Source organism: Harpia harpyja, chromosome 3 (genome assembly GCF_026419915.1).
Source record: "Harpia harpyja isolate bHarHar1 chromosome 3, bHarHar1 primary haplotype, whole genome shotgun sequence".
NCBI lineage: Eukaryota > Metazoa > Chordata > Aves > Accipitriformes > Accipitridae > Harpia > Harpia harpyja.
The window spans coordinates 9,361,365-9,388,623 of NC_068942.1; the positions used below are offsets into that span (position 1 = coordinate 9,361,365).

A 27,259-nucleotide genomic window follows, 5' to 3' on the forward strand; every position below is an offset into this window, starting at 1 on the left:
ATGTATTAGGAAAAAAAAAGTCTTATTTGCTACTGAACATGACTGCCCACTGTGATTGTTTTGATATTTTATTCTTTTCTGGTATGTTTGATATTCTGTCATATCTATGATTCTGAACCAGTTTCTATATTTTCTAATAGAAAATGGTCCTTAACTATTTAATGCCATCATATTCTGATTATAATTAAAGATTTTTTCTTTTACTATTACTTGAAGTGCTAAGTATTATTAATAAACTATAAAAATACTCACAATTTAGTACATATATGAAGCAATGCCAAGGTAGTTTCCTCCCTGACAGCCATATTCAAATGCTTTTAATATCAGTATGATTTTTAAGTGTGCAATGTAATGATTCTCTTCTGCCATGTGATAAAAAGAAGTCTTGGGTCAAGATGAGCCAGAACCCCTCTCTCAGTAGTTTCAGGTGTTAGCTTTTATTTCCATAAAAAATTGATTATTCTAAGCCATCCAGTTTTGTTTAGAAATATTGGGAATGAGCATACTTCACAACTTCTAAATAGCAAGATAGCTGTGAAGCACTGAGAAAATAAGCTATTTTCAAGTTGTCTCTTTTTTTTTTTTTTGGAGAATTCTCCCTTTTTCAGACAGAAAAAAAAACATGTCTGAGTTTTTAACATCCACACAGCAGTGGGGAGATACCCAGGCTCCAGCGGCAGGCCCCTGCACTCTCCAGGAATGCTCTCGCCGCCGCTTGCTGAGCTTGCCGGGCTCGGCAGCAGAACCGTGCTAAGGAAACTGTTGTGGGTTAGGGTGGGGTTCTTCTTTTTTAATTACTGAGTCAGAGGGACAGTCTGAGCAAGGTTTTAATAACCGCTATGTGCAGCTACGGAACGCTTGTATGGTAATTAACAGGCAGGAGCCTGGGTGGATTTTATTTTTTTAATTCCCAAATTTCATTTTTTACCTCTGAAAGTTTGAAACTTAAGTTAGTCTTTAAAGGTTGATGTAAAACTGCCCCTTTCAGAGGCAGCTGCTGTTTGAAGAGCTGGAACTTCAGACAGAACTAATCAATAAACTTAAAGTAGGGATTTTCGATAGTGTAATAAGTTAGGAAAAAAGAATGGAGCTTTCTTATAAACCATAACTCAACTTGGCTGTATAAATAGTTTTCATATAAAAGTTAATGAAAATGTCTGTTGTGTATTCCAGGCAAATGAGTAAGTGCAATAACTCTGCATGCTTATGTCTACTTCACAATTATTATGCCCTTTGAAATAACGTATTTTAGGGAACTGAAGAAATAAAAAAGGCCTTTTGCAGCAGGGTCCATATATTGCTTTGTGGAGATATGGTTGTTCAGAATCAAATGGTCTATTCTAGTTTATGTAATTTATTTTATACCTGAAGTATTAAGATGTAGGGGGGAAAAAAGTTCTTAGTCTTTCTGTAACTGAGGATTAAAGAGCTTTTGTTCTTTTGTTGTTGGTGGTGGGTTTTTTTAATGTCTGAGGCCAAAGTAAATGAACAGCAGGAAGTTTTTCTCCACCACACTGCAGTGTCGATTTTCAGTGCGGAAGAGTATGGTCCAAGAGCAAATTCCAATAAGCTTTATTTCGGTAGGTATTGCTAGAGACACTTAGAGGGTTAGGATAAGCTGAGAGATTACAGTCTGCACAGTGCAAAGAAGATGCTTTGTGTGTCTTAGTTTTATTTTAATTATTGAAATTAATTGAGACATTTTTCTGAAGTGACAGGTTAGGTCAGAACTGACTGGTGGCCCTCATCTCATCTTCTGTGCTTCCCTCCATCTTCTGCTTCCATCCACTCTTCAAATTTTTGTACAGCAGTGAAGCACACCCTAGTAAGAAAGGTTATATACAGTTGCTTGAACTGAACTGCATGTTCCTGAAATGATTACATCTTTTTTTTTTGCTCAATTACCATACCTCTCCTAGCTTACTTGAATTTAACATGCTTTCTGGAAAAGCCTGTCTCTCTCCATAATTATATAGGGATCTGTAGGATGACTATGATATTAATATTGATAGGGTTATTTGGGGACATTTGTCTGTATATTGGGAGCTCCTCATTTATAAGGCTCTGGAGACTTCTTACAAAACAAATGAGGTCCAGAATAAAACTGTTCTGGGGAAGGAATTTATTTCTTATCTGGCCATTTTGTACTTCTCCAAAGATCCCGATTAAAAAAAAAAAAAAGAAGAAGAAGAAGAAGAAGAAGAAATTAAATTCTGTATTTATGTCCCTCTTACCCTTCCAAAATAGAAGTTCTCTGAGTTATAAATACAATTAAATAAAATTACAGAAAACGCTTCACCAAATCTGTGCATGAACTACATTTAAAAATGAACTTGCAGATGAATCATTCTCAAAAAAAACCTGATTTTCCTTTTCCAAGGAAAAAAGGCCTTGCTTGTATTTCATCATACCAATTTTTTAAACAGAAACACTTTGTTCATTAGCCAGACTGTTCCTGGGAAGTCATAAAGTTAATGCTTTGACAGATTTGAAAACAAATTACTAAATCTGTAATGAGCTATTATTTTCAGTTCCTGTAACACAGTAATCTAAACTTCCTAAAGAAACTTCCTTGCTGACTTCTCTAAAGGAAATACTGATTTTCCTACAAACAAGTAAAGCTTCAATCTTGTCTCTACGTAGGCTGTTGCTTGGCACAATTAAGCACTAAGGCAGATTTTAATAAAAAATAAAAAGGTTTTAGTAAAACTAAAAATCTAAAACTATTTATTTATTTGTTTGTTTGTTTGTTTCTCTTCTCTAAGGAGTCTGTGGTTCTTCTATGCCATGGGCAATTTGAAAATACACTATCTTGTACTTTGGTCTTACCAGGCCTTATAAATGAGCAAAAGAACAGAAGTCCATCGTGAGAAAAGGGATTGTTAGTAATCGGATAAGTAGCACTTATGAATTATTATGAAATAGTTTATTTTTTTCACAGGATGGTGTCTGTATTTTTCTCTCAGCTTTACCTATGGTGTTCTTTCAGAGTGTTTCCAGCTTTTAGTAGTACTGTTATTTAGTCCTCCATATGAATGAGCACATATATGTTGGGATTGCTAAGCATAAGAAAGATGTATCACTGCCTGTGTAAAATTAAAAATCATGTTCCAGTTTTCAGAACTGAATTTTTACTTTGATTAGTTTCACCTTTGTCTCACCAACCATAAGCCACCCAAAAGAAGGCAGAATGATGCAAGGGCAGGAAGGGGAACTGATCTTCAGGCTTTTTCTGAAAAAAATCAGATTGGACAGCCAAAAATGGAGATGGCCAAAGTCACTTTGGGAAGCCTTAACCTTTTATTTCAGCACATCATGCTAAGGGAATAATTTGTTCTTTATCACTTCCCTGCAGTCATCCAGTCAGACAGGAGACTGGCAAGCGCTGGTGCACGTGTCGGGCAGATGGTTTTCCCAGCTGCTTCCAGGGCACAGAAGTAATTCAGGGATGGTAAAACACACAATAATATCTGCATGGATCCTGGACACCACCCAGCAAAAGTGGTTGATCTATACATAGGAATTTGGGGTGCTGCCCTACAGAAGGGTGCCCGTAGGGTATGAAGTTTTACCCCCAGCAAGCTTGTAAGTACTTGCTTTCTTCATGGAGAGCATGCCCCCAGAGGAACTCTACAGCTTATGTCATCCCATCTCATCCTCTTTACAACTGGAAGAAGCCACCAGAAGGATTTTACTTATGCAGGTCCCTTTGTCTTGACTGTAAAATGACGTGCTTTCCTGCCCTGCGTCCCCTTCTGGAAAAGAGAGTTTGTGTTTCTTAAGTGAGCTCAAAATGCCATCTAGGATCAGACCGGGCTTGCAAGCTGGGCTGGAACATAACCTGGCTTTTATATTAATGTCCTCAGGGCCTGAAATGACATTATTTTAAATTACAGAGAGGCATATCGGTATGATAGTTGTGGATCATAAAACGTACTTGTTTTACAAAAGCCCCCTGAGGCAGTCACCAGGGCTTCGGTGTGCTAAAGACATACACCCATCCGCGCCAAGCGCCTGCCCGCGGTGAGAGCCCGCAGGAGCTGCCCGTGGGGAGGAGGAGGAAGAGGCAGGAGCAGGTACGGGCACGAGCAGCGACAGGGTCACCGCGTGTTTTTATTCTATGGTGCAGTTCAAAGGAGCAAAAAGTATCAGTAACCCTAATAGCCGCTCTAACTAGATTTGTATGGCAACGAGGAAAAGGCTGTCAGGAGACAGAGAGGAAGGCAGGAGAAGGGGCTGCCGGGGACCTGCGCACACACTGCAGTTAAACCTCGCACAGCTTCTGCTGGCATGGCCCCCTGGGCACTCGGAGTCGCTTTCTTACCCCCGTCTCTGCCCAGCCAAGTGGGTGCGAGGTGTCCTCGGGCTCGCGGGTCCTCCCCTCGCCCCGGCGCGTAACCAACTCTCGGCCGTAGGGCACCCAGCCAGAGGAGCAACGCAGGGTGGTGGCCTCAGGGCTGGTGAGCTGATGAAAATTAACCTCGGTGTAGGTGTGGCTGAAGAGAGGTGAGTAACTGCCGAAGCGTAAGTTCACCCTCACCTCTTAGCTTCTCTCTTAACCCCGGGCTTCCCAAACGAGAGCCCCATCCCATGGGCTGGGGTTTAACGGTGTAAACGCCAGCCAGGTTAAGGATAGAGCTCCATGTTCAGACCCGGGGCTGAACATTTAGTGTGGACACAACCTCAGCGCTGCACGTGTTCAGGTTTCCATCTGGGCAAGCATAACCCATAAACGGATAGCAAAGCAGACGGCAGTAAGCAAGCGTGTGCAAAGAATTTCCCAAGGAGCGATTCTGTGCCAAAGTAAATTACCATCACTTGTCATTTAAATGGGAATAAGCTTCACTGATTACTTTTTGCATATTCATTCAGAATGAAACCAGATGTTCCTCAGCCTGTGTTATAAACCTGCAACTCGCATTTAAAAGCAGGCAAGAAAATTCTCACAAGAAAAAGGATATTGAGTGTTGTTAGTGAATTGGTTTATCTGAAAAAACATATCTGCTAACGGTGATGGGAGTACATTTCTGAATCAGAAAACATTTCCCAAGCTGTTAGACACAGCAATATGCAAATCACCATTCCAGCGATATTAATATTGCCCCAGCATGCGTCAAGTTTTTGTTGTTATTTTTAAAAAGGAAGAGTAGCTTCCCCTCAGGAAAATTGCTCTGAATCACTGTTGAGGTTTGGGTGAGTGTTTTAATAGAACGATTTTGGGGGTTTAATTATTTTAATTTTACTTGCTTGCTACCTTTACGTTTCTTGTCGTGGCATGTTTTCAGTCTACAGCCAGGAGTCTGGGTTGCAGTGATATATTAGACTTCAGAAGGAAGCAAGTTGCTCTGTCTAAATCATCTGAGAAATTCTTTTTGGTTATGCAGTCTGTTTAAAATTGTCGGGACGTCTCCTTTTCCTCCCAGCTTATAAGACCTGAAGCATTAGCATCCCCACCTATATATGTGTTGCTTCCTGCTGAAGGAGTATTTATAGCATTTCTGACCTTTGAGTGAACTTTTATGAATCAATAACAGCAAATTGGAAGGAAGGTCAGCAGCAGTTTTCCTCTTGTCTGAGTGTAGCCAATGTTAGGCTTGGCATATCTAAAATATGGTAGGAACTATCATAACTACATTTATGCAGCATTTTTGCAGGAAATTTGCAGATTTCTTCTGTGCTGTTATGTAGCTGCTATCTGAAAGATATATTACAAGGCCAGAGCCAATGGTGTCATTAATGGGTTTTAAGTTGTGTATCAATTTTTACATGGCAGAACTACTACAAGAGGTCTTAACAGCCAGAGCTGAAGAATAATTTTCTTGACTATACTTTGCCACAGGGAAAATGTAAGTGGATTAGAAACCCTTCTTTTTAATGACTTACTGCAACTGAAACACCATTAATTTCCTCCCACCTCAGATTACAGAAATAAAATTGATACAGTCACCCCTAGATGTGTGAGCACAAGCAGCCAATACGAGATGGTTCGAGGCAAGGTTTGCCAGTTCAGATTCATTATCCCCATAGCCCTACAACTCAAATATTATAAAGGACCTTTCCTAATTCCTCAGGTTTCTGAAGCTCCTTCCAAAATCAAGGTGCTCCCATAATGAATTAGACATCTGAATGCTGTTTACTGCCTCCAAGCATAGAGGAGGAAACCAGGCTTTGAAATTTCCCTTCATTTCATTGCCTAAAAGCAAAGTTCCTAACTTAATTAAATCCTTTCCTTCTCCAGAGCTGGCACCTCTAGAAAGTGCTTCTTGTGCTCTCTGCCTACTGAGGGAGCCTGGCCAACTAGTTCAGATTGTAACTGTAAATTAGAACCTAAATTCCGGATGCATCGAGTTAAGTAAGATGAATCCCATTGCTAGGGGTGACAGTAATAGATCTCACAGAGTGAGAGATCTTCTACCCTGTAATTAGAGTGAATTTTTTCAGTCAGGACTGCCCCTCATGCCTTTCCATAGAGGTAGCAAAGCAGGGTCTTGCTCTTTGCCAGAGCCTTCTGGTACTGCTGTAATACATAGGGCTCCTATTCGCAAATGCGATGTGGTTATTCTGAAAATCCCTCTCATAATAGCTCCATTTTTCTCTAGTATTTTCCTGACTGAATGGAGAGACAATGATAGCTGTACAAACCTTCACAAATTTCAAGAAACTTTTGATAGCAGCTCAAAAGAGTTGTTTTCATAAGTTTCATTTTCTATGTCCGTATCGTTTGAAGATTGTGTCTACTTGTTCAGCCAGCCTTACAAATATGTCTAAAAATACAGGGAAAATAAAATAAATTTGCTGAAGCTTGACAACTTCTGTTTGATCAAAAGTCGTTTGGTCAAATGTATTTTAAAAGTCAGGAAATTAAGATTTTTTAATGGATGCTATCATACTTATTATTATTATTATCGCTAGGTTTCTGAAGAAGAACAAAGGAAAAGACATTTCCACACAAGTTCTGCGTGAATTGTTAGTGTCAACTTTGAATTTCCTTGGTTTTCCCTAGTTTATAAAACATCCTTAATATAGAATCGTTTTGTCTGAGAATAAATCCTGCGTTTATTCAAATTCTTAGGTTCATAATATTAAAGAATGATTTACTGCCTCTCTCCACATACCTATTTCCCTGGTTTTGCTTCTTTTTTTTATTTCTTTTAAGGACCAATGTACACCATGTACATCTTCAGTGCTCTTAAACATAAAGCTGTCTTTTCATTTCACTGTTCTCCAAAATTTGCATTCCAGCTTTCAGCAATCTCTAACCAAATGAAGTTTGCTCTTAGTCTTCTTCCTAATGCATTTTAAGTACTTTTTTGAAAAATTCTATAAAGCAGCAGAAAAACTGAAGTCCTGATGTTATACCTAAGTCAGATCAAAATACTCTGTTGGCTTCTAACCCGTCTGTCTCTAGCATAAAAAATAAGACATGTTTGACTGAGACTGAATAACAAAATCACCCTTCTGTTTAACCACTTCAATAGGCAGAAGACATTAATATTTATGTTGAAATTCTAGTTTATCGGTTCACTAAGGCTAGTGTTTTGGCTCCAGCAAGAAGCTAAGAGTTCATCTGGCAATAGCACATGGATCTGACTGAGCAGTAAGGTTACACGGACACCAGGACATGCTTTGGGACCAGCTAGAAACGAAGCCTATGGCACAGTTTGGTGATGACTGGGGAGTTTCAGCTTCTACTGATTTTTCCAGTTCACTGACAGCTGCCAGTGTAGCTATATGCCAATGTGGATTACACCACCAACAGCAATATTGTCCACTCATCATTTCTTCTGAACTGGGTGTTAACTGGAACTGCTCATTGTTTGCGCTGATCTAAGGCTGGCGAATGCCCGTAAGAGCTACCTCAGCCTGTTTTGTTGTATTTATGCCAGCGTTCAAAAGCAGTAGGTAATTCCTCTGTGGGGAAAGGTACATGCTGTCTCTTACAGTCTCTCTAATCTCATGGTTTCACCTTAGATCTGTAGCAGCTCCTCCATCCGTCTGGTCCGCGTGGCTTCCTGCCTTCACTGCTGCAGCGTCTGGGAGGCAAAGCCTATGACTTTGATTCCTCAACTCTTCTGTAGCCCTTGCAGATGAGGCTCGGCTGCATCTTTTCTCACAAATGTTTGCCTACCCCCAGCTGCCAAACACCTTGACTGAACCCGCAGTCAGTACCAGGACTTGAGCCAGACACTGGAGCTGGTTTAATGTCAAAATAGACCACGATCTCCAAGCTGTGCACAGGCAGCTTCTCGCGCGTCTCACAAATACAGGAGCATGGGCTGCTCTCACTAACAGCAGGTGATTTTGCTTGGTGATTTCAGAGAATGACGAGGAGCAGGAGGCTCTGCTATCACTGGACAAGCCCGGCTGGTATTCCCAAGGTAATGCTATCCAGCTTTATGAACTACTGAAGAAGATGACTGGCAAGTTGGATCCTAAGGTATGTTATAAGTGAGAGTAAATCTTCTGAAAATACCCTGTTTCAGTCTAAAATTCACCAGACAAGGTTTCATTAAAGTTATTGATGTGATCGGTCACAAATTTTTATTCTGGTTATGCTTGCTGTTGTCTAACAGACTGCAGTCCAGAACTGGAAGTAGCATATTAGTCTTCTTATCTGAAGAATATGTAAACTTTCTAGATGTTTTATTCTGTGTGCATGGTCATGCATTTTGGCAGCTTTGGGGAGAATCAGACTGTAATCAGGAAATAAACAATCTCTGTGATGAAACAGATCAAATAGATTAAAAGGTGGCATCAGTGAAAATTAGGATCATGTTATTCTAATTACAGGTCTGGATGGGTGAAAATGCCACTCAAGGTGATGGGACCACATTTTCCCTAGGGGGTAAACTACCCCCTGGGCACAGAAGAGTTCTGAGTCACCAAGAGATGCTGTGTTCTCCCTTGTTTCCAAAGTTGTCCAAAATTCATTCCTGTTGTTTAGTGTATTTTCTTGGTAGTCTTTTCCACTGCTTCCTGGCAGGCTATTTCTGTCAGTCAAAAATCTCAGCGGTGGCCCCTGTGCCGGTCCCAGCCAGGCATCTCCGTCCAATGCCCCTGGAGGGTGAGAGCGAGGAGGGTGTGCAGGGCCAGCCTTTTCCTTATGGAGCTGGTTGAAGATAAAACCCCAAACTGTGATATTAATAAGATCTGTGTGTGTCACGGCCAACTGTAAACACGGAGGAATTTTTATTAGGTTGTTTTAAAGCTCTTTTTCTCTCTCTGTGAAATACAGTTTGCTTGTGTTTTCCTCATATACAACGAACTTTTAATTTGCTGCTTCCCTTGTAGGTTGTTTATTTTGGTGACAGCATGCACTCAGATATTTTCCCAGCTCGTCACTATAGCAACTGGGAAACCGTCTTCATCTTAGAGGAGCTTCTAGGGGACAAAGTTACGCTGCCTGCGGAGACTGAATCTGAGCCCTTGGAGAAGAAAGGAAAATATGAGGTAAGGGTTCCTTGCAGATGTTTCCTGGAACAGAATAAAGCAAGTTACAATAAAGCCTCATGCCACCTGCGCTGAGAATGAGCCTGCTTATCATACCAGGCTACTAGCAGCATCAGCATCCCTCACAGACGTACTGTCCTTGCCGCACCGGGAGGTGCCATCCTGTCCCAGCTTGGCATTGCTTGGGTGACACAGAGCTTCTACCCGGAGCTAAATCGCAGACCTCAGAAAAAGAGCTGTATGTGCAGTCCCTTAACCAAAAAACGTAGTCTTCTTTTCAGTAACAAGAACCTGCCTTGCATCCTACAAGGAGAAATTTCATGGCCGCTTATCACAAGTCCAGCACCTGAACTCTGCCGAGTTCATGATGTTTCCCTGCATGTCATGGCCAACTGTAAACAGGGAGGAATTTTTATTAGGTTGTTTTAAAGCTGTCTTTCTCTCTCTGTGAAATACAGTTTGCTTGTGCTTTCCTTATATACAAAGAACTTTTAATTTGCTGCTTCCCTCGTAGGTTGTTTATTTTGGTGATGGCTGCACTCAGATAAGAGGCACTGTTTCGAAGTCTGGTCCAATGCAGACTACTGAGTTACCTCAGATAAATAATGTGATTTTCAGGTTGATCGCAGCTGGGAAGTGGGGCCTTAGCACAACTGCCACACTTTAATTCTCCCAGAGAAGCTGGAAGGTTACTGTGGTTTATTCTTCTCTCCGCTGCCGAAAAACACAGTAGATAGGGAACAGCTCTCAGGCAGCCGACGTGGCAGCGTTGTACCTCCAATGTGTTCTGTGTAGGAGCTACAGTGCAGCTTCACTCTCCATTTGGAGTGTTTCTTTTCTTATGTTCCAAATAAATAGGTCATTTTCTTCTAATTGCAGAGAGATATATATGCTTTTTGCACTTTGCTTTGAAAAGCACTTAACTTTTTTTTTCTTCTTAAATAATTAGTCTTTGTGATTTAAAAGTTAACTTACTGATAGGAAGATTTTTATGGGGTGCTTTTACACTTGAGATGTTTTTAACGTGACTAAGAAGCATTTTAAAAGCCCCTGGGTTTTATGGAGAAAAGGATGACTTCAATGTGACTAAAACAATATAGATGTGACATCTATTTCTCTACTTTTTTAATAGACATATCTAATATTGTCCCCCACTATCCTGATTTCTAAACTAAGGTCAGACAAGGACATATCAGTCACTGAAATAAGGAAATGTAATCATTAAGGTTTAGGCTTTTTCCTGGGTTGTAGAAAAACAAAAATTAAGACAAACAAACTTAAGTCTCCTATCAAGAAAAATGTGTTTCCCAGTAAGAAAGCAGGGGGGGAGAGGGGAAGAGTGAGTCGTAGTGCTACATAGGTTAATACAATTTAATTTAATTAATTAATTCTATAAAAATAACTCATTCTCCTCCATAAACTTATTCATTCTCTGACTGGAGACTCTGCTGCATTGCAGCATAGGACTTACATCTCTGTAAGGTTTGGGGGGGGGTTTGTTCAACCATGGTTTCTTAAGCATGTTCAATATATGCTTTTGAAGCACACATATTTAAACAGACAGCCAGAACAGGTTTCTTTTCCTGGAAGTACAAAGAAGGAGTTATTTAGTGATGTGTTTCTAAGCCCTCGATGATGATTTATTTGGTTTTCTCTTGCTGCAGTACCTCTGGTCAACTGCTCACAAGATCCATCTTCTCTATCGCTGCAGTTATCAAGCAGAAAATTGAGACTTTTAGACAGGTGCTTGACATTTCACTAACACTGTAATATTCCTGATAAGAGATTGCAGTATCTCGGGGAGACACCACCCCTGCCACCCACAACCCCTGTTCAGTTTACATCCGCTACCAGTGACAGCAAGCAAGCAAGGGAGAAATGAATTGCGTTGATTAAAGGAATCTGAACCAGGGGGGCCATGGCAGGTCAGTGGTGTTATTTCATTACCATGCTGCTCACTGGAGTCTGAACAACAGGTCACATCCATATCTCTGCAGTTGGCTGGACACCACTGACTTAACAGGACTAGTTCAAAGGGACTCCCTTTACAAGCCTATGAAAGTTTTATTTTCATTCCCCTAATCAACTTCTCCCATTAGCCCTTTGGTTAAGAGGGGAGAAAATCCAACTCAAAGGATTGTACAAAGTCAGGTGTTTTTGAAAATTAGGCACTAACAAATTAGATTTAGTCTTATTTATCAGCCTTCTCATTCATTGGCAATAAAAAAAATACACTATTATTGCAGACTTTCCATGCCATGCTGTGTGTGCAGAGAGGGACTGAATATTTAATACAAGATGCAGTCTTCCCTTCTATGAATCTTTACAAAATATTATTGAAGAAATACAGTATTACTTCTAATTTGCAATTGCATCTTTCAGAAAGAAATTACAAAAAACTGCTTTCAGTTGTTTGACTGGTATTTCATCACTAACAGAGAGGAGAAGAAAACAACCTCCTCGCACACAAACTGGGAGGCTAGTAATTTCCATTTTCATTGGCAGTTTTTGTCTTTTCCCTTCAATTAAATGCATGATCTAAGCCAGATACACATAACTGTGAAATTATGGTAACAACTGCAGTTCTTTCAAGTGCATGAGTCATAACCAAATGAGCAGGAGAATAGCAAACTAAAAACTATTCATGCAATTACTCGGCTCCTAAGTGAATTGCAGCATGCAGGGGAAAAATAAAATACCAAGCATTGTGTTGAAACGAGATTCCCCCCAGATTTGGGGGTTTGTTTGCTTGGCTGGAGGCTTTGTTTTTGCCTTCTGTTCTTTAAATGTGTGATCAATTCCATCAATGAAAACTCGAAGAAAAGATGGAATTCATCCCAGGATTTCGAGGGAAGCGATTACAGAGGAGCTAGTCAGCGTGTAAAAACCTTGGGCTATAGGAATGAATGGAGTAGAAATTGAAGAAGTTATTGGCAGATATAGATGATATTTTTGCAGTTAGAAGGGAAAACTAATTTTTGCAGTATTGCCTAGTGGCTGGTTGGTTGGGGGGATCAGGGCCCTTAACCCCCTGAATTTCCCTGATTCCCTCAGCATGACCTTAGACAAGGGCTAATTCCTCTGTGCCTTTTGGCTCTGTCTCTTTATTCTGGTTTAACACAAATCTAACAGTATATTCAAGACCAACCTGATGGTCTGTTGTGAAGCCTGGCAAGTTAAAGCCATATCCTTAAAGCAATATCCTGAAGTGAAATGCATTTTATTTTAAAGGAAGTCTGCTTATAGTGATCCATGTTGGAAGTTTAGCTGTAATGATCATGGGTGAAATGTTTTATATTTGCACATGACTTGTGGAGGGCAGGTTCTGTGCAAAAGTTAGACCAGTGGCAGGTTTGCACACCCAGCATGGCTGTGTTACTTGGGAACATCTGGTTGTTGTGACCAGCACAGCTGTGCTGGCAGAAACACCTCAAATACTTGCCATTCTGCTGGCAAAACTGTATTTTGAGCGTTGTTTTTTCTGGCAGTAAGGGTGCTGTTATTACCTTGGCACAAAGCATACAGCCATCAGTACCATCCATTCTTGTCTGCTCTATTAACAGGCCCTATTTGTCTGCAGTTAATAAAGCAAAGGTGATAGGAAGTATTCCAGGTGGTTTAACTTAGTGGAGAGCATTGGGACTTGGGGAATGCTCGTACCTTCATTATTTCTCTGAAGTCTAGACGTAGTCTTTGAGGCTTCGTACCCTCAACTGACACAATCAACATCTGACCTGCTACTGTCTGACCAGTATACCGAGAGCAAAGCCACACACTTGGGGGTTTTGCATAGGAAAGAGGAATTGCTCAGCACTTCCCAGGACCTACTGTCCTGCTGCAAGAGCAAGCCCTGTGTCTGGGGACTACAGGAGTGGCTGGTGCACCTTCCAGAGCTCCTTGGCCCCACTGCTGAACGTCTGTCTCCAGGCGTGTGAGGAGTAGCGATGTTACCAGGGGACTTTTGCCTCATTTCACAGGTGTATAGGCTTCATGGTATGTGATCTTTCCTTCCTTGCAGGCTGCATATGCTGCAGGTGAGATATGGACATCGTGTAGGCAGCAGTTAGGGATGGCAGGGAGAGCGATGTCAGACGTTTCCAAAGGACAGGGGCAAGGTTTTGACAGCTCTTTTCAGATTTGAGATGAAGATTTAGCATCACTACCAAACCACCCTTGTCAATGTGGAGATAAGCCAGTAGCAAAATGATGGGAGTTCTTTACCAGCTGACTTGAAGACAACTCTCATATCTAACCGGGTTTGGTTTTATTAAGGGCTTGGGCTGTAAATCCAAAATGTAACTCCCTCCTCCTTAACAAGGAAGAAATTCCCACTCTGAGAATCAGACCTCTGAAAAAATCAATTCATTTCCTCAGATTGCAATTTTAATTGCCTATTGAACCAATCATACATTTCAAAAAGCAGAAGCCTCAAATTTTTTCTCCTGTCAATAAATGAGGCCCTCTCTTTTGTGCAAACGCTTGTGTGGGCCAATACTGGGGTTGTTTTCATTAATCACCTGAACAGCTGGAATGGCCTTAAGAGTTTTCTGCATGTGTCATCCAGCAGGCAAACAGATTTTAATTCAGCATAGCATCTACATTTAATTATAACTGATGTGAAGTCCTGGGAATTGCATGGAAAGATAAGATTTGGCCAAAAAAAAGTGTAAGATGCTGTCCCTGTGTGTGAGGGGGGAAAAAAAAAAAAAACACAAAAGAGCCCAGCTCTTAAGTTAACTGCTGGTTTTGAAACAAAAGATGGGGGGGCAGGGTGGTGGTTCCAACCTATTTACATCAGAAGATAGATAGAAACCAATATCTATATTTGTCCAAATCAATACTTCCTCCCCACCCCCAGCTACGCTCAGAGAAAAAACTGTTACACAGAATAACAAAAAGAATGGCTTTGTGTTTACTGACATGGTCTGTTTGGCTGGATCAACAGCTTTCTTGTGATCAAAAGCCATGGACTTCTGTCATACACACAAATTATTTCAGCAGATTCTCAAAACTATTAAGAAAGGGGTTAAATGAAAAATAAAGTACAAAAGTTCAAGAATCTGAAGGCACACACTAAGATATCTGTTCTTTTATGCTTTGCTGGTCTGAAAAGTTACTTTGCACTCAAATGACTTCAACAGATTTTCTGTATTGTATGTAGCTCACAGTTTTGTCTTCCATTTTTTCATCTTTCTGTAGAGGCCTCCTGGAGCTTTTTCTGGCTGCTCATGGCAATATTTAGCAGGTTTCAAGATGAACTGCTAAAAAATTCAGTTTTCCCAATGCTGCTTTAATGCTTTCTTTAAAACATGAGTCTACATGTTGTTGTCTGAAAATATACATGAAAAAAATCAATTTTTCACAATTTGCTAGGCAACTGAATGGCTCTCCATTGATCCTGCGGCTCTGTTCTCAGTCATTCCTCAGCTCAGGAACAGATAACATGACACAGGTGGCATGATGCGTTCTTCACAGTTACTCCATCCAGCACCAGGAGACTCCTTTCTCCCGGGAGGAGGTCCGGGCTGGATTACAGTCTGTGTCCCAGTTACCCAGCTTCTCCAGCAGAGAAAGGGAGCAGGCTATTCACACTACTGAAAATAGGAAAACAGGGAAAAGAGAAGATTTTTTAAGGGAAATATATTTAAAGCCAACTTTTTATGTCCTAGGGAATCCATAAATTGTGTAAACATGAGCTTGGGGACTTATGGGGGGAAGATAGTTATTGTTTTTCTTTACAATATTTTAAAGTCACATTGGTTCTGAGATACAATACAGTTTTCTCAGAAAATCAGAGAAACACTGGAGTTTCTTAAATTAATGCTCGTGGTTGGAACGAGAAAGATTTCCCTTTTTTTAAGATTACATATTTATTTCTTTTTCTTTCAGGGAGATCAGCTCAAAGCTCCTTACTTTGTATCTAAACAGTGGGGCTCTTTCTTCGTGGACAGATTGCCAGGCCTGGAAAATGCAGAGGAAACCTTAGTTCGCACGTGGTCCTGTAAATGTATTAGCACTTACAGCACTATTGCAATCCCTAGTCTTGAAGCAATAGCAGGTAAGGAAGATGGCTTTTTTTTTTTTTTTAATGAACATGTAGTATTCATAGTAACTTTTTAATACTGTAGATCTATTTTTGAGATTACATATATCCAAAATACATTCAAAAATACTCTGTTCATATCGCACAACAATTAATGCTAGTGGCTATTAATTACTTCAATGTTTGTGCTTTTAATAGTTGTCTGATACATCAGTTGTTTGTTTGTCTCTGCAAATATTAGAGGTTTAATTTATCCTACGTTAGAAATAGGATGCAACATTTAACAGACTGTAGATGAGTTCCTGAACTTGGTCAGGACTTCACCACAGTGCTTTGCTGTTTCTGCTTTCAATGATGAGTTACATTAGGAAACAAACACATGCAAAGTTACTTGGGGTTTTTACACTTCCACATATGTTTCTCTCTGATCTGGCTTGTTATCCTTCCTCCATCAGCTCATTTATTCCTTACAGTTGAAATGGAGATGAACAAACACAAGAATGTAATGAAGCCAAGAATGCTTAGGACTGTGCTTCTCTCTTTTTTTTTTTTTTATTTTAAATGTGTGTATTGCTTTTGAAATTGCATCATTATGGATGGAGCTGGAGCCTAAAACATTCTCCTTATCTGGAAAACAAGGCCATCACAAGCAATGTCTTGTTCTCCAAAAATTCACCTAATTGAGAAACCAGCTCAGGCTTTCTACCTTCTTATATCAAAGCTGCGTCAAAGGTACAATTATGGCTGATCTTCTGATTTCCACTAATGTTTATCCCCAGAGGGACCATACATTATTTTGGATGGTTTGTAGCAATAGTTGTAGCAGTAATACTGCAATAAGTTTGCAACTGCAGTACATATTGGTTGATTACGAAGCAGTGGTGAAGACCCTCTATCTATCCTTAGTCTGTCATTTTGCATTACTGAACTTTATTGATATACCATATCTAAAGGAATAAACAAATTATTAAATGAATGAGGTGCTTAGCTTTGTGAACACAGCAACCATTTAGTTTACTAATCACTTTGTCCAGCATCTGTTCCCTACTTCATGCTTAAGACCAAGGAATAAAAAGTTGTTATGAGAGAGCATTTCAGATTTGCCCAGCAGTTATTTCTACACCAGAACACGTGATAGACCTGTTCTTTGCAACCATATTCTACACATGTACATACATTGTGAGGATATCTCAAAACAGAAAACTCATACGGTGCCACAATTTATTGATGCTTCTGATATTTGCCGTGTTGCACTATGTATTTCAGCCTAAAGGCACAAAGCCCAAGTATACCAAGGGAAGTTGCCAAGAGAAAGGTAACTTCTGTAAAACTCCCTTCTAATACCTTTTCCAGAGTCATTCTGTGGCTTGCTTTGGAAGTGTTGGTCTAGAGGAAGCATGTCGGTCAGCCACACTCTGTGAAACTCTGCCTCCCAGCCAGCTCCCCCCAACCACAGCGCACTTTGCAGGGCTAGCAAAGGCTTTAGTCCGCAAACGTACCACCGAGTTTCCAGCTACAGGTGAAGGGGTGAGAACCAGAAAGGCATATCTGTGTAAATTAGCAAGTAGTATAGCTGCCCATCATCGGCGGTGGAGCCCCTACCAAGTCTGTTCCTCCATTACGAGGGACACTGTGTGCCGTCCCTCGCCGCCTTGGACCGGTGCTGGGGCAGGGGCTGGTCTCTTTGAAACTTGTACCCCAGAGCTAAAGGACAGGGGAAAAATAACATTTTTAACTTGCAGCTGTGCGCCTGAGAGCAGACTCAAAGCTAAAGGTACAAGACCATCTCTGGTTTCTTAGAGAGAGAGGTATTTCTTGTTTGTTTGTGTGGAAGAGCAGATGTTCATTATTATGGATGTTGAGGAATTCCTGACTCCTCTCGAATACCTTGTTTGACTCCTGTCACAGCAAGCTGTGAGAGCCCCTGCTTTGCCAAGCCCTGAAGTTTTTGGCTGCAGTTATAAGTCATAGCTTAGCTGCAGCTATTTGGGAATAACTAGCCAGAAGAGATTCAAACGGGTTATGCGAGTTTGATGCACTCCAGCTTTTCCTTTTCTATTCATCTGCTTTAACTACCAGCAGAGGACTTTCCACTGCCAAGCTGCAAAAACACAGGCCTTTCTTCAAGATCCCCCGAGCCCAAACGTGGAGCCAGGCTGCCGGTGTGCCGACCGTACGAGCCCAGCTCCCGGCACCAGCGGGCATGGCCCCAGCGGCACCCGGCTCAACCTGACCCAGCCGAACGAGCTGCCGCCTCCCTGGAGGTGTGCTCCAGCCTCCCGTGAGTTGGGGGCTCACCAGGGCTTCGCTATCAGCGATGTGTGACCCGGCCTTTGTTACGTCTATGGGAGCAATAGTAAGTGCCACGTACAAGTAAATATCCCAACAGCTTGCAATCTGCAAAAATATTTGGTAAAAGGCAGACAATTGCTGATGTGCTGACTTCAAAATCGATTGTTTGGATGCAACATATATCTGTGCATAAAGAACAGCTTGGTTTACTTCTCAAGACACATTTTTCATTGAAAAAGATTATTCCAAAAATTATTCCACATTATTCAATAATAGTGGTGTTTTACAAAAATAACTCAGTTTGCATCAAAATTCATATGAGAATTCCTTTGAGAGAGTTATCAGAAATTCATTTTGCGTAATAAAACCCTTCAAGCCTGTTTTCTTTTTTCTTAAATAGAGGAAATGTGTTAAAAAGTTAAAAATAAGCTATAGATCTGGATTGAGAAGTTGGAATAGAAACAACTTTGACAGTTCTCTTTTTTCGCCAACATGTTGTAAGTTTGGTGCAGATGCCTTCTGATAGTTTCACCTGAAGAATTTATACATGTAACTAAAGGGAACGATATGGCGCTTACCAAAGAGCATTGCAGGGAAAGGGTTTCACAGGGAATGCTGCTGTTGCAGGTTTTGGCAATTCAAACTATAAAATAACAGAACATGTAAACAAATTGTATGTGTAATTAGTAAAATGACAGTTTGGACAAAAGATAACCCAATCCATTCTTCATTAGCTTTCTGTGCTAATCAAATGTAGTCATTCTTCTACGCTTCTGTCCCTGTCTTTACTTGAAAATTCAGTATCTGACTCAAAAGGGCCTTGCATTCAAAGATGTGTTAGAAATTCTGAAATTTAATCTTGCCTCTGGCGAGCAAAGTATTAGTGGGATTGCAGATTACTGCGTCACAGTTTGTCATCTAAACTCCCCTGATAGTCCCTGAAGAGAAATTGGCTTTTTCCTTGTGCATAAAGAATGACATTTTGTTTGTTGTTAAAATTGCCCAAAGGACAGAAAGGATCTTCTATAATACCTCCTGTGTACTTTCCTCAGTTTGGAGTGGAAATCAGATAAAGCTCAAATAAAACTCTTCATTTAAGACATTATCACCTTGACATTAAGACGACATTAAAAAGGTTTAACTGAAGAGCAGCATTATGGTTATATCTTTGTAATATTAAGAGATGAGTTAAGTTGAAAGTTTTCTAAACATTTCGTAGGTCTTTTATGAGCTAATTCTCCTTACCCACTTCCAGTAAGCAGGGCAGTTCTCAAGTACTGGAAAGCTGATGAGCTCATGATTATATTGACAGTACATGGTTAATAAAATGGTAGAAGCCAATGCCCCTACTCCTATTCTACATGCCTCATTCACAAATCCATCTGTTTCTTCAATTTTCTGCTGTTGAACCTCTCCTCATTTAAAGCTCCCTTACAGATTTTGAGCACTTTCAAGCACAATGATATTGTAAGCCAAATTTTTCAAACCAGGATCCGTTACCATGGGAATGTTATGTTTGAGCTCACACATGGAAATTAAAAGGTATAGGGGTCTGTCTGAAAAATGGCATTTTGCATAAACCACAGTTTCTAATACATCCTCCTCCACTTCAGAAAGTTTGGTATGAGCCAAGTAGAGGCGGGTACTCTTATCTATCATACCTGAATAATCTGAACTTTACATTCAAGGAGCAGGCAACCACTACTCTGTGGCTGTTTGATCAAATTTGCGGATATGCATATAAATAATTATATGTCCTGCATCACATAGGTATTCCAACAATAATTACAGAAGATCTCTCTGATTTACAAAGAAGATCAAATATAAATAATATCTTATTTTCTAAGCAAGTTTTTGTAGGAAAAAGTCACTAAAATAACGAGCCAGTGCTACCATTTCAGATGGATATTTGATTAACAATTCTTTGATCCCCAAAATGATATGCATATTTCAAGCTAATTCTTCTCCTTTGAATCTCATTATGGTTGGTATTTTTATGAAAGTCCGACTTCAAAAAATTCAATGATAAGCAACTGTGCAGTTTTAGAGCTTATGGGGGAATTGTGGTATGTTTGTTTTGTTCTTCGTTGCAAAGAAAAGCTTAAGAAAGTGAGCTCTATATCCTAATAAGGAGAACTCAAAAAAAGCTTTTTATAAATTTCATGATTGTTAATGTAATCTCTTCAACTTGTCTCGTAACCTCTGAATGGTGAGGTTTGTCATAGAATTAAAAATTACTGCAGGCAAGAACAGGAGTTTGAGCAATGTTGCAGCTGAAGAGAGTTGCATTTCAGAGAAGAATTTGTGCAAATGTTTTATGGAGGCAGAGTTCATTTCACGCTTTGGAGCTTTGATAACTAAGCTTGTGTCATGCATGAGGATAATGCATTTTTTTTAAATCCTGCATGCTATACAAAATCTTATCATGCTTTGCCCATATGTGTGCATAAGTTTTTCTTTATGCCTTATTGTTATTTCAATTAGCTAGTACAAGAGAAAAATCTCCGTTATAAATTACCAAAGCTGTCTCTTTAAAGACGCCTACGGATCTGTACCCTGCCACTTTCTGCAGGAGTTTGAGTCGTCAGCCTGCTTGCTGTATAAATATAATGATAAAATTGCCAGTGAACCATGGCAAAGAAGTTCATGTTTCTGCTTAGATTTGCAAATTATCTGCACAATGGAAAGCCCAAGGCAGCTGTGGCTGGGGCGCCAGAACTGGCAAAGCGTGGGTCGCAGATACATGGGTCTGCCCGTCACAGATCAACTACAAATTGCAAACCTCACACTCTTTCTTCAACATGTATTTTAAAGGTGAATGCCCTTGAAGAATCAACTATTACCATGGAAGTCATGAATTTCACTAAGCATGTAGCCATATACTCCCTTCTATATCCTGAACAGTATCGTTCATAATTATTGCTGAAATGAAACAAAAAATCCCCAATATTTTAATATATTAGTTCTATGTCTTTTCATTGATATTACATCATTTAAAGTCAAATCCAGCTCCTATTAAAATTAGATTAGTCTTTCCTGTAACTAGAGTGATAATTATGTGCTCTTATTCAAATAATACAATAATAGCATATAATTTCCTTAAACATATAGAACTATCTATATTATACATTACTTGTTAATTAGCAGTAATCTTTTATATTTAATGCCTTACCTTACAACCATGCTTTTACTTAACAGCTTCAGTGTAAGACTATCTACACAATACCATCTAAAGACTTAAGTTTATAAAAATGCTTTGAGGATTTAAACTGCTTCGGGGCTTAGCTGCTATAAATGGTAGTTGCTACTAAAAGGCCAAAGAGGTCATTTTTATAATGAAACTTTTTATGCAAGAAAGGTATTTTTATGTTTGGTGAAAAATTGGTATACATATACAACGGCAACATTTCTGAGGTTTTCTGGTTCTGACGTTTTGATGCAAGTAAAAAACCAGGTAGTAAAGATAATTGACTAGAGAGAAGATACGTGTTCTGAATGTATTAACAGCATCTTGCTCTATATGTAAATTGAAAAGCATCAGATAATGTAAATCTGATTCATCTGTTCCAGAAAACTAGTTTAAGGTTTAAGTGTTCTTCATTTAAAAGAAAGAAAAACATGCTCAACACAACAGACAAATATAATCCATTTATTTTTTCAGCTGCAAAATACAACTGAAACCGACAATAAACTGCATTTCAATCATAACAAATTATTATTCAATAGATCAGAACTAGCTTGCAAAAAGTCTTCAGGACCCAGTTATTTCCCAGAGGGTCTGAGACCCCAGCTTTCCCAAAGTATTTGACTACTTGATGGTAATTTTCAACATAAAAGGACAGCTTTCAGCGTATTACAATTTGTTCAGCCTTTCCTTCCTCCTCCAGAAAGGTGTATTGACTTGTGTCCCTGAAGGCCGTGTCAAATCATGCAGAACCCAAAAGATTACTTCCTAGCCAATAACTGACAGAAATGTTCCTGCCATCGTTATTCTGCTCTGTGAGATGTCAAAGTACAGCCACCTCTAAAAGATTAAAGGGAGAACTCATGAGCAACTCATTAAGAAAGGGGGAACCACTCAGTAATTTCTGCTTTAAAGTTATCCTTCAAGTCAGGCAGCATAATTTCATTTGCAGGCTATAATTAAAGCTATAATTGGGTTTTGACTAGATCGCAGACTTACGGGGTGGGTTTAGATTGCTTCATTAAAAACACTGGTGGTAATACAAAGTGTTGATAGTTTTTGAGTGTGAAAAACAGTGAAAATAGGCAAGTCACCAAGTACAGGAAATATTTCTTTGACCAGTTTGGAATTTTACATAACCTGCAAGCTCACATGTACAAGAAAAAGTTGCTGGAAGCATTTATGTACTCTGGATTGGTGCCTAACATATTCCCTCTGGATTAAGATGGTAACACACACACACAAAACAATGTAGGCTTTGTCTTCACTGCTTAAAAAGCTTAATGTGTGTCTGTGTGTGGCTTTTTACCTTAAGGTAAGCAATGTTTGTCACCCATCCGGAGGAAAAAATAGGGAAAAGGAAAGAAAACATTTGTTTAACAAGAGAGGGGAACATGACAACATTAACCCAAGTTTGAAGAGTAAGGTTGATCTTGGTGAGTTTACCTCAAAATGAAAGTAAAGGGGCATATTATCACTGCATGGATCTTAATATAGCTCCTTTGCAGTCTCAAAATGCAACTTATTTCTTTTTCTTAATCAATCAGAAATGCCTGTCATCTCACACAATTGCTTGTGTGAAAACACAATTTGCAGGCTAACTTCTTCAACTTACCTCAGAAGCCCTTCCCACTGCCCTTAGAACCAGGATGAGTCATTCAGACAGAAATTAATTAACAGATCCCTGAAAGACTTAACACCTGCTAGTAGGATCTTGGCATTCTCTTAGGATTTTTTTTAGATTAAGTCTTCATCTAAATATTTAAAAATATTGTAGTCCAATATTTTCTTTTGATTGATTCCAGATCAAGCAAAGAACCACACAGGGCTATTTTCTCAAAGGATCTCCAAAAATCACCATTTAAACTTAAACAAAAATGAGAGAATTTTCCCTCGCATACAAATAATGAGTTTTCTTATATAAACACAAAACAGTAACGGAATTTCTAAGGCTTTTCTTCACTGCAGACTCTATCAGTCTCAGATGTGAGTTTAGTGCATGCCTTGTGCACAGCTGTTTTGTTCAAGCCAGGGTCAGCAGTTCCTTGGCCGTAGGGTGGACCCAAAGTAATGTGAATTGTTACTCCCAAGATAATTGTGGTGAAACTGCACGCCGCGGGCAATGGCAACAGCCACGATGGGATGGTCTTTCCCTGTCCCGGGCACTCATCCCTCTGCAAAACTCTGAGAGCAAGGCTCCTGCTCCACATCTCCCCAGTTTGTCACTTGGGTTTTCTCCAATGTCACCCCCTTCTATGTTAGATACAGCAGCCGAAGAGTAACCAGTGATAAACCCCAGTGGCAGTGAAGCTCTTCCTCAGGCCAGGCTCATGCCGCAGATGTCTACTGGCAGAGCCGCAGGCATGATCTCCGACCAATACACCTGTGTTAGCAAAAGCTCTTAAGTAGGTGCAGTTGAAGCAGCAAACCTGCATTTTAACTGAGGCTAGTTTTAGTCTTTTTTCTTGGCTGCCCAGGAATAAACTGCACTGGCTCATATAGCACACTGCAAGTGCCAGCTACATCCAAACTCAGAAGTTTTCGTAACTTCCTTCTATAGAGCATACCTGTACTGAGGAGTACCCCCTTTCCCGTACCACCCCGCACAGATACCCTCCCTTCTCCTCCCCCTCCTCCTCTAACTTTTGAGTCACAGAGTATGCAGACAGCAGCAATGACTTTCATGCAATTGACAGAAGGAACACTTTCCTCATGCTGACTTCAGTATTTCGGGAGCTTTGTTTTGGTACAGCAAACATCTGACCTCCTGTTTAGGAAAATCAGCCTTAGAAGTTTTGCTAAAAATAACTGCTATCAGATAAATCTACTTGTGACCTTGAGGTTTTTTTTCTTTTTGCCACTAGCACGCTCCTTCACATTCTGAGCTCTTGCTGCAAGCGCTGCTTTGACTGTTATAAAATAGAAACGGGTCAGGAGATAAAAACATTTAGTATTTTAAAAAAACAGCACCTGTTATAGTTCACCTGTAGGTTGGCAAGTCAGGTAGTAGATCCCTTGACAGCCCAGCCAAACTGGTGAGCTCTCCTGCAGCAGTTGTGCTTACTCCACTGTTAAGAAATTATTATTAGAAATTGTTACCATTAAGAAATTAATATTTTAAATGAATAATTTTCTTCAACAGCAGCTTTGAAATATAAGCAAAGTTTTGTGGCAAAGCTTCTAAGCCAGTGTAAATTACTGGAATTCTTGTAAAAGCAAAAGAATTAATACCGGCTGACAGTCTGCCCCTATAGTTATACCACCTAGATGCTGAGCCATAAGATAGAGCTCTGTCTGTGTCTTCTGAGATTTGCCACAGTTAAGCAGTTTAAAGATTTGTCAAGTTAAAACTTGGGTATCGCTGATGAGGTTTTAGTTTTCCTCCCTGTGCCTTTTCCTTGGTGACAATCAGGAGGATATGTTTGGATTCACTTAAGAACGCAATCCTGCTGTTTACTAGGAGGTTTCTACAGCGTATGGCTCCAGCCCTGCTGACTGCCAGGGAGCAGACCTCAGAGAGGGGACGGGAGTTCTGCTTTCTGTAGGGCTTCTTACTCGTCATGGGGATGCTGCTGTGGTGTCATGATTAAAAAATGTTGGCTTTGCTTTTGTTGGTCAATACTGCAAAATGATTCCTGACATTTCTGCTGTGTATTTGGGGAGAAATCTGTTTCAGTCTTGGACTGTGCTTTTAATTGAAAAAAATGCTTTCCATCTAAAGAGCTTAGTTAGGATTATATTTGTTTAATGTATTGGTTTGTTCAGGGAAATCTCAAAAAAAGATTAGACGTTAGTATTGAGTTTATCAAGCAGGCCTGTGTCTGGATTAGATTATAATTGTCTTCCATTCAGTTACTCAAATATTTTCCTGATCACTCATCGAGAATATTACGTTTTCCGTTCTTCTTGTGGTTTCCTTTTCTTTCCTTGTGGCTGGAACTCTAATTTTTCTTCTGATAAAAGCTTGCGGCTTTCATTTAGTTGGCTTACACTAACTGGACAGCACACAGACACTGAGATGTTTGCAGCTTAATAACTATGAAATAAATCCATCCGTAACACTTAAATACATGAATGGATATGGGTATACATGAGCATCATAGCACAATGTTGTAATTAATGTCACTTAATACCTGGATCTGGATAACTGGAACACAGCAGCTGGAACACAGTAACTGTCAGTGGTTACTGTTCAAACGTCATCATTGCCATTTTATTTATACCAGGGCTGCTGGAGTCTTGCAAGCGACGTAGGGCAGGGCAGGAGTCCTGCTTCTGAGCTCAGGCTAAGGGATATAACTCATGAGGGCTGCCCAAGCCGTTGGGAAACGCTAGAATGCTGAATGGTCACTGCAAAGGAGACTGGTTTTCATCACTCACTTGCACTCAAGCATTGGTGTAGGAGCAAAGAAAGGAGTGGGACAGAAATTCAGGGTGATGCATCTAATAACTAACATTTCTGTAGATCTAGAAAGGGTCTAGAAAGACCTTGAGACCCTCCGTGTCTGACTACTAGGAGTCTTTGACTCTAAAAGCGAATATCCTATGTGTCGTGGGAACAAAATGAGTCTGGGTGGAATTACCTAAGTAGGATAGAAAAATTCTGGGATTGTGGTCCTCAAGCAATCGGGTAGAGCCAGCTAGTTCATTCTTATAGCCTCAAGCTGTTTAGTTTGTTCAGGGTTTGGTGGGGTTTTTAGGGTAGTGGCAATATTGGATGACTTTTGTGCTGAATTCATTATCAGTGTAGGTTAGGACTGATTAGAGCCTCGCTGTCAAATTATATCTCAGAGAGGGCTGGGTATCTGCCCCCTGCCTAATTTATGACTCTCCATCAGGGTTAGATGAGAAGTGGGTGCCAAGATGCAAAGGTCTGCCATGACAGCAGCAGTTTGGAGCATGCATAGTAGCAAAACCTGGAGAAATTTACTGGCAAAAACACTAGGAAAACGATCAACTTGGAAATAAGCAACTATTTTTTTCCTGAGACTGGCTTTATTGTCAAATACTGTATCTTATTTTTTACATGCTTTTGCATCAAGCTGTGGCCTGTGCGAACATTTCAGTTTAGCAAAATAGAGCTGCTTATTTCTTCTCTATGTCATCAGTGATAATATGGAATAAGACCAGATACGAAATGAATTGCTGCTATGTCCAGGAGGCAGACTCCAGACTTGTATCGTGGTTCTTTGTTGATGAGCCAGTATTGCTGGATCTAGTGATGCCATTGCCATTTACACCAAAAGAAGTTGGATTGAGCTTTGCTGTACAATTCACATGATCCTTTTGCAATCCAGGGCAATGGTGATTCATTTTAGGTTGTAAAGATTTCAAAGACCTTAGTTTAAATGAACTTAGAGCTGTCTTCATCTATGACATTTTCTGGGTTTTCATTTTTTCATAAATTTTGCATTGCCCAGGAAAAAAAAATGTTCATTTCTCTTTCCCTGTATACTTGCCCTTCTTCCTCACCATGTGTTTATTTATAGCCACTAAGATTCCAAGTATGCCTTTCTGGATCAGTCCAGAGCTTTCTCATAAATACATCACACAAATAAAGCAGTAATATAAAATGTTGCATATGCCAGGCAAAGCAGACGCTGCAAATGCAACCATTGATAAAAAGGAGGAAAACTGGAAATACAAGAAGATTCTTCCTGTTTGTGATACATAAAACAAGCTTCATGAGTGAAGAACAGTATCTGCTTCATGCTGCATGCAACTTTCAGTGTTGCCATATTTTTAAATATGGATACCTTCTGATCATCTTCCAAAGGCAGCTTGCTCAGACAAAAGCAAAATTTAAATGGATAGATTGGGGTTTGAATATGTAAAAAAGGGATTATTCTTTTTTGGAGTCTTGTGCGTAGAATGGGTTTGTTGTTTAAGCTGATTGTATAAAGCTAGTTTACCAGGAAATATGAACAAAATTACCATTTTGATCCAACTGTTTCTTTTCTTCAGCATAAGCAACTCTGCAGTAAGTCTGCCTCATTTGTGCTGCTCTTCGGTTAAACCACTCTTGGGAGACTCCTGACTGCTAGGCTAAAAAGCTAGTGAAAGCTTTTATATAAAAGTAACTGTATGGTATTTGTTTTTTATAGCTTATAAAGATATTCAGAAATATTTGCTTTCTTTTTTCTTATTATTTGTTATTTTGGAAACCTTTGTTTTAAACATGGCTGTCATAAATAGACTCAGCAGCCAGTAAATCCATTGGGCCCTCCGCAGACTAGAAAAACATCTGCCTGTTCTGCAGTGCTCAGAGTGGGCTCCAGAGATTCCCCTGA

The 27,259-nt window shown here is 39.9% G+C and overlaps 1 protein-coding gene across 1 annotated transcript in view; it reads left to right on the plus strand.

Moving 5' to 3' along the window:
• Positions 1-27,259, plus strand: part of NT5DC1 (5'-nucleotidase domain containing 1) — a 151,285-nt gene that overhangs the window by 122,512 nt on the left and 1,514 nt on the right. The window contains exons 9-11 of the mRNA XM_052781323.1: positions 8,319-8,437; positions 9,292-9,450; positions 15,340-15,508. Coding sequence (XP_052637283.1) covers positions 8,319-8,437; positions 9,292-9,450; positions 15,340-15,508 — 447 coding nt within the window. The remainder of the gene's footprint in view (positions 1-8,318; positions 8,438-9,291; positions 9,451-15,339; positions 15,509-27,259) is intronic.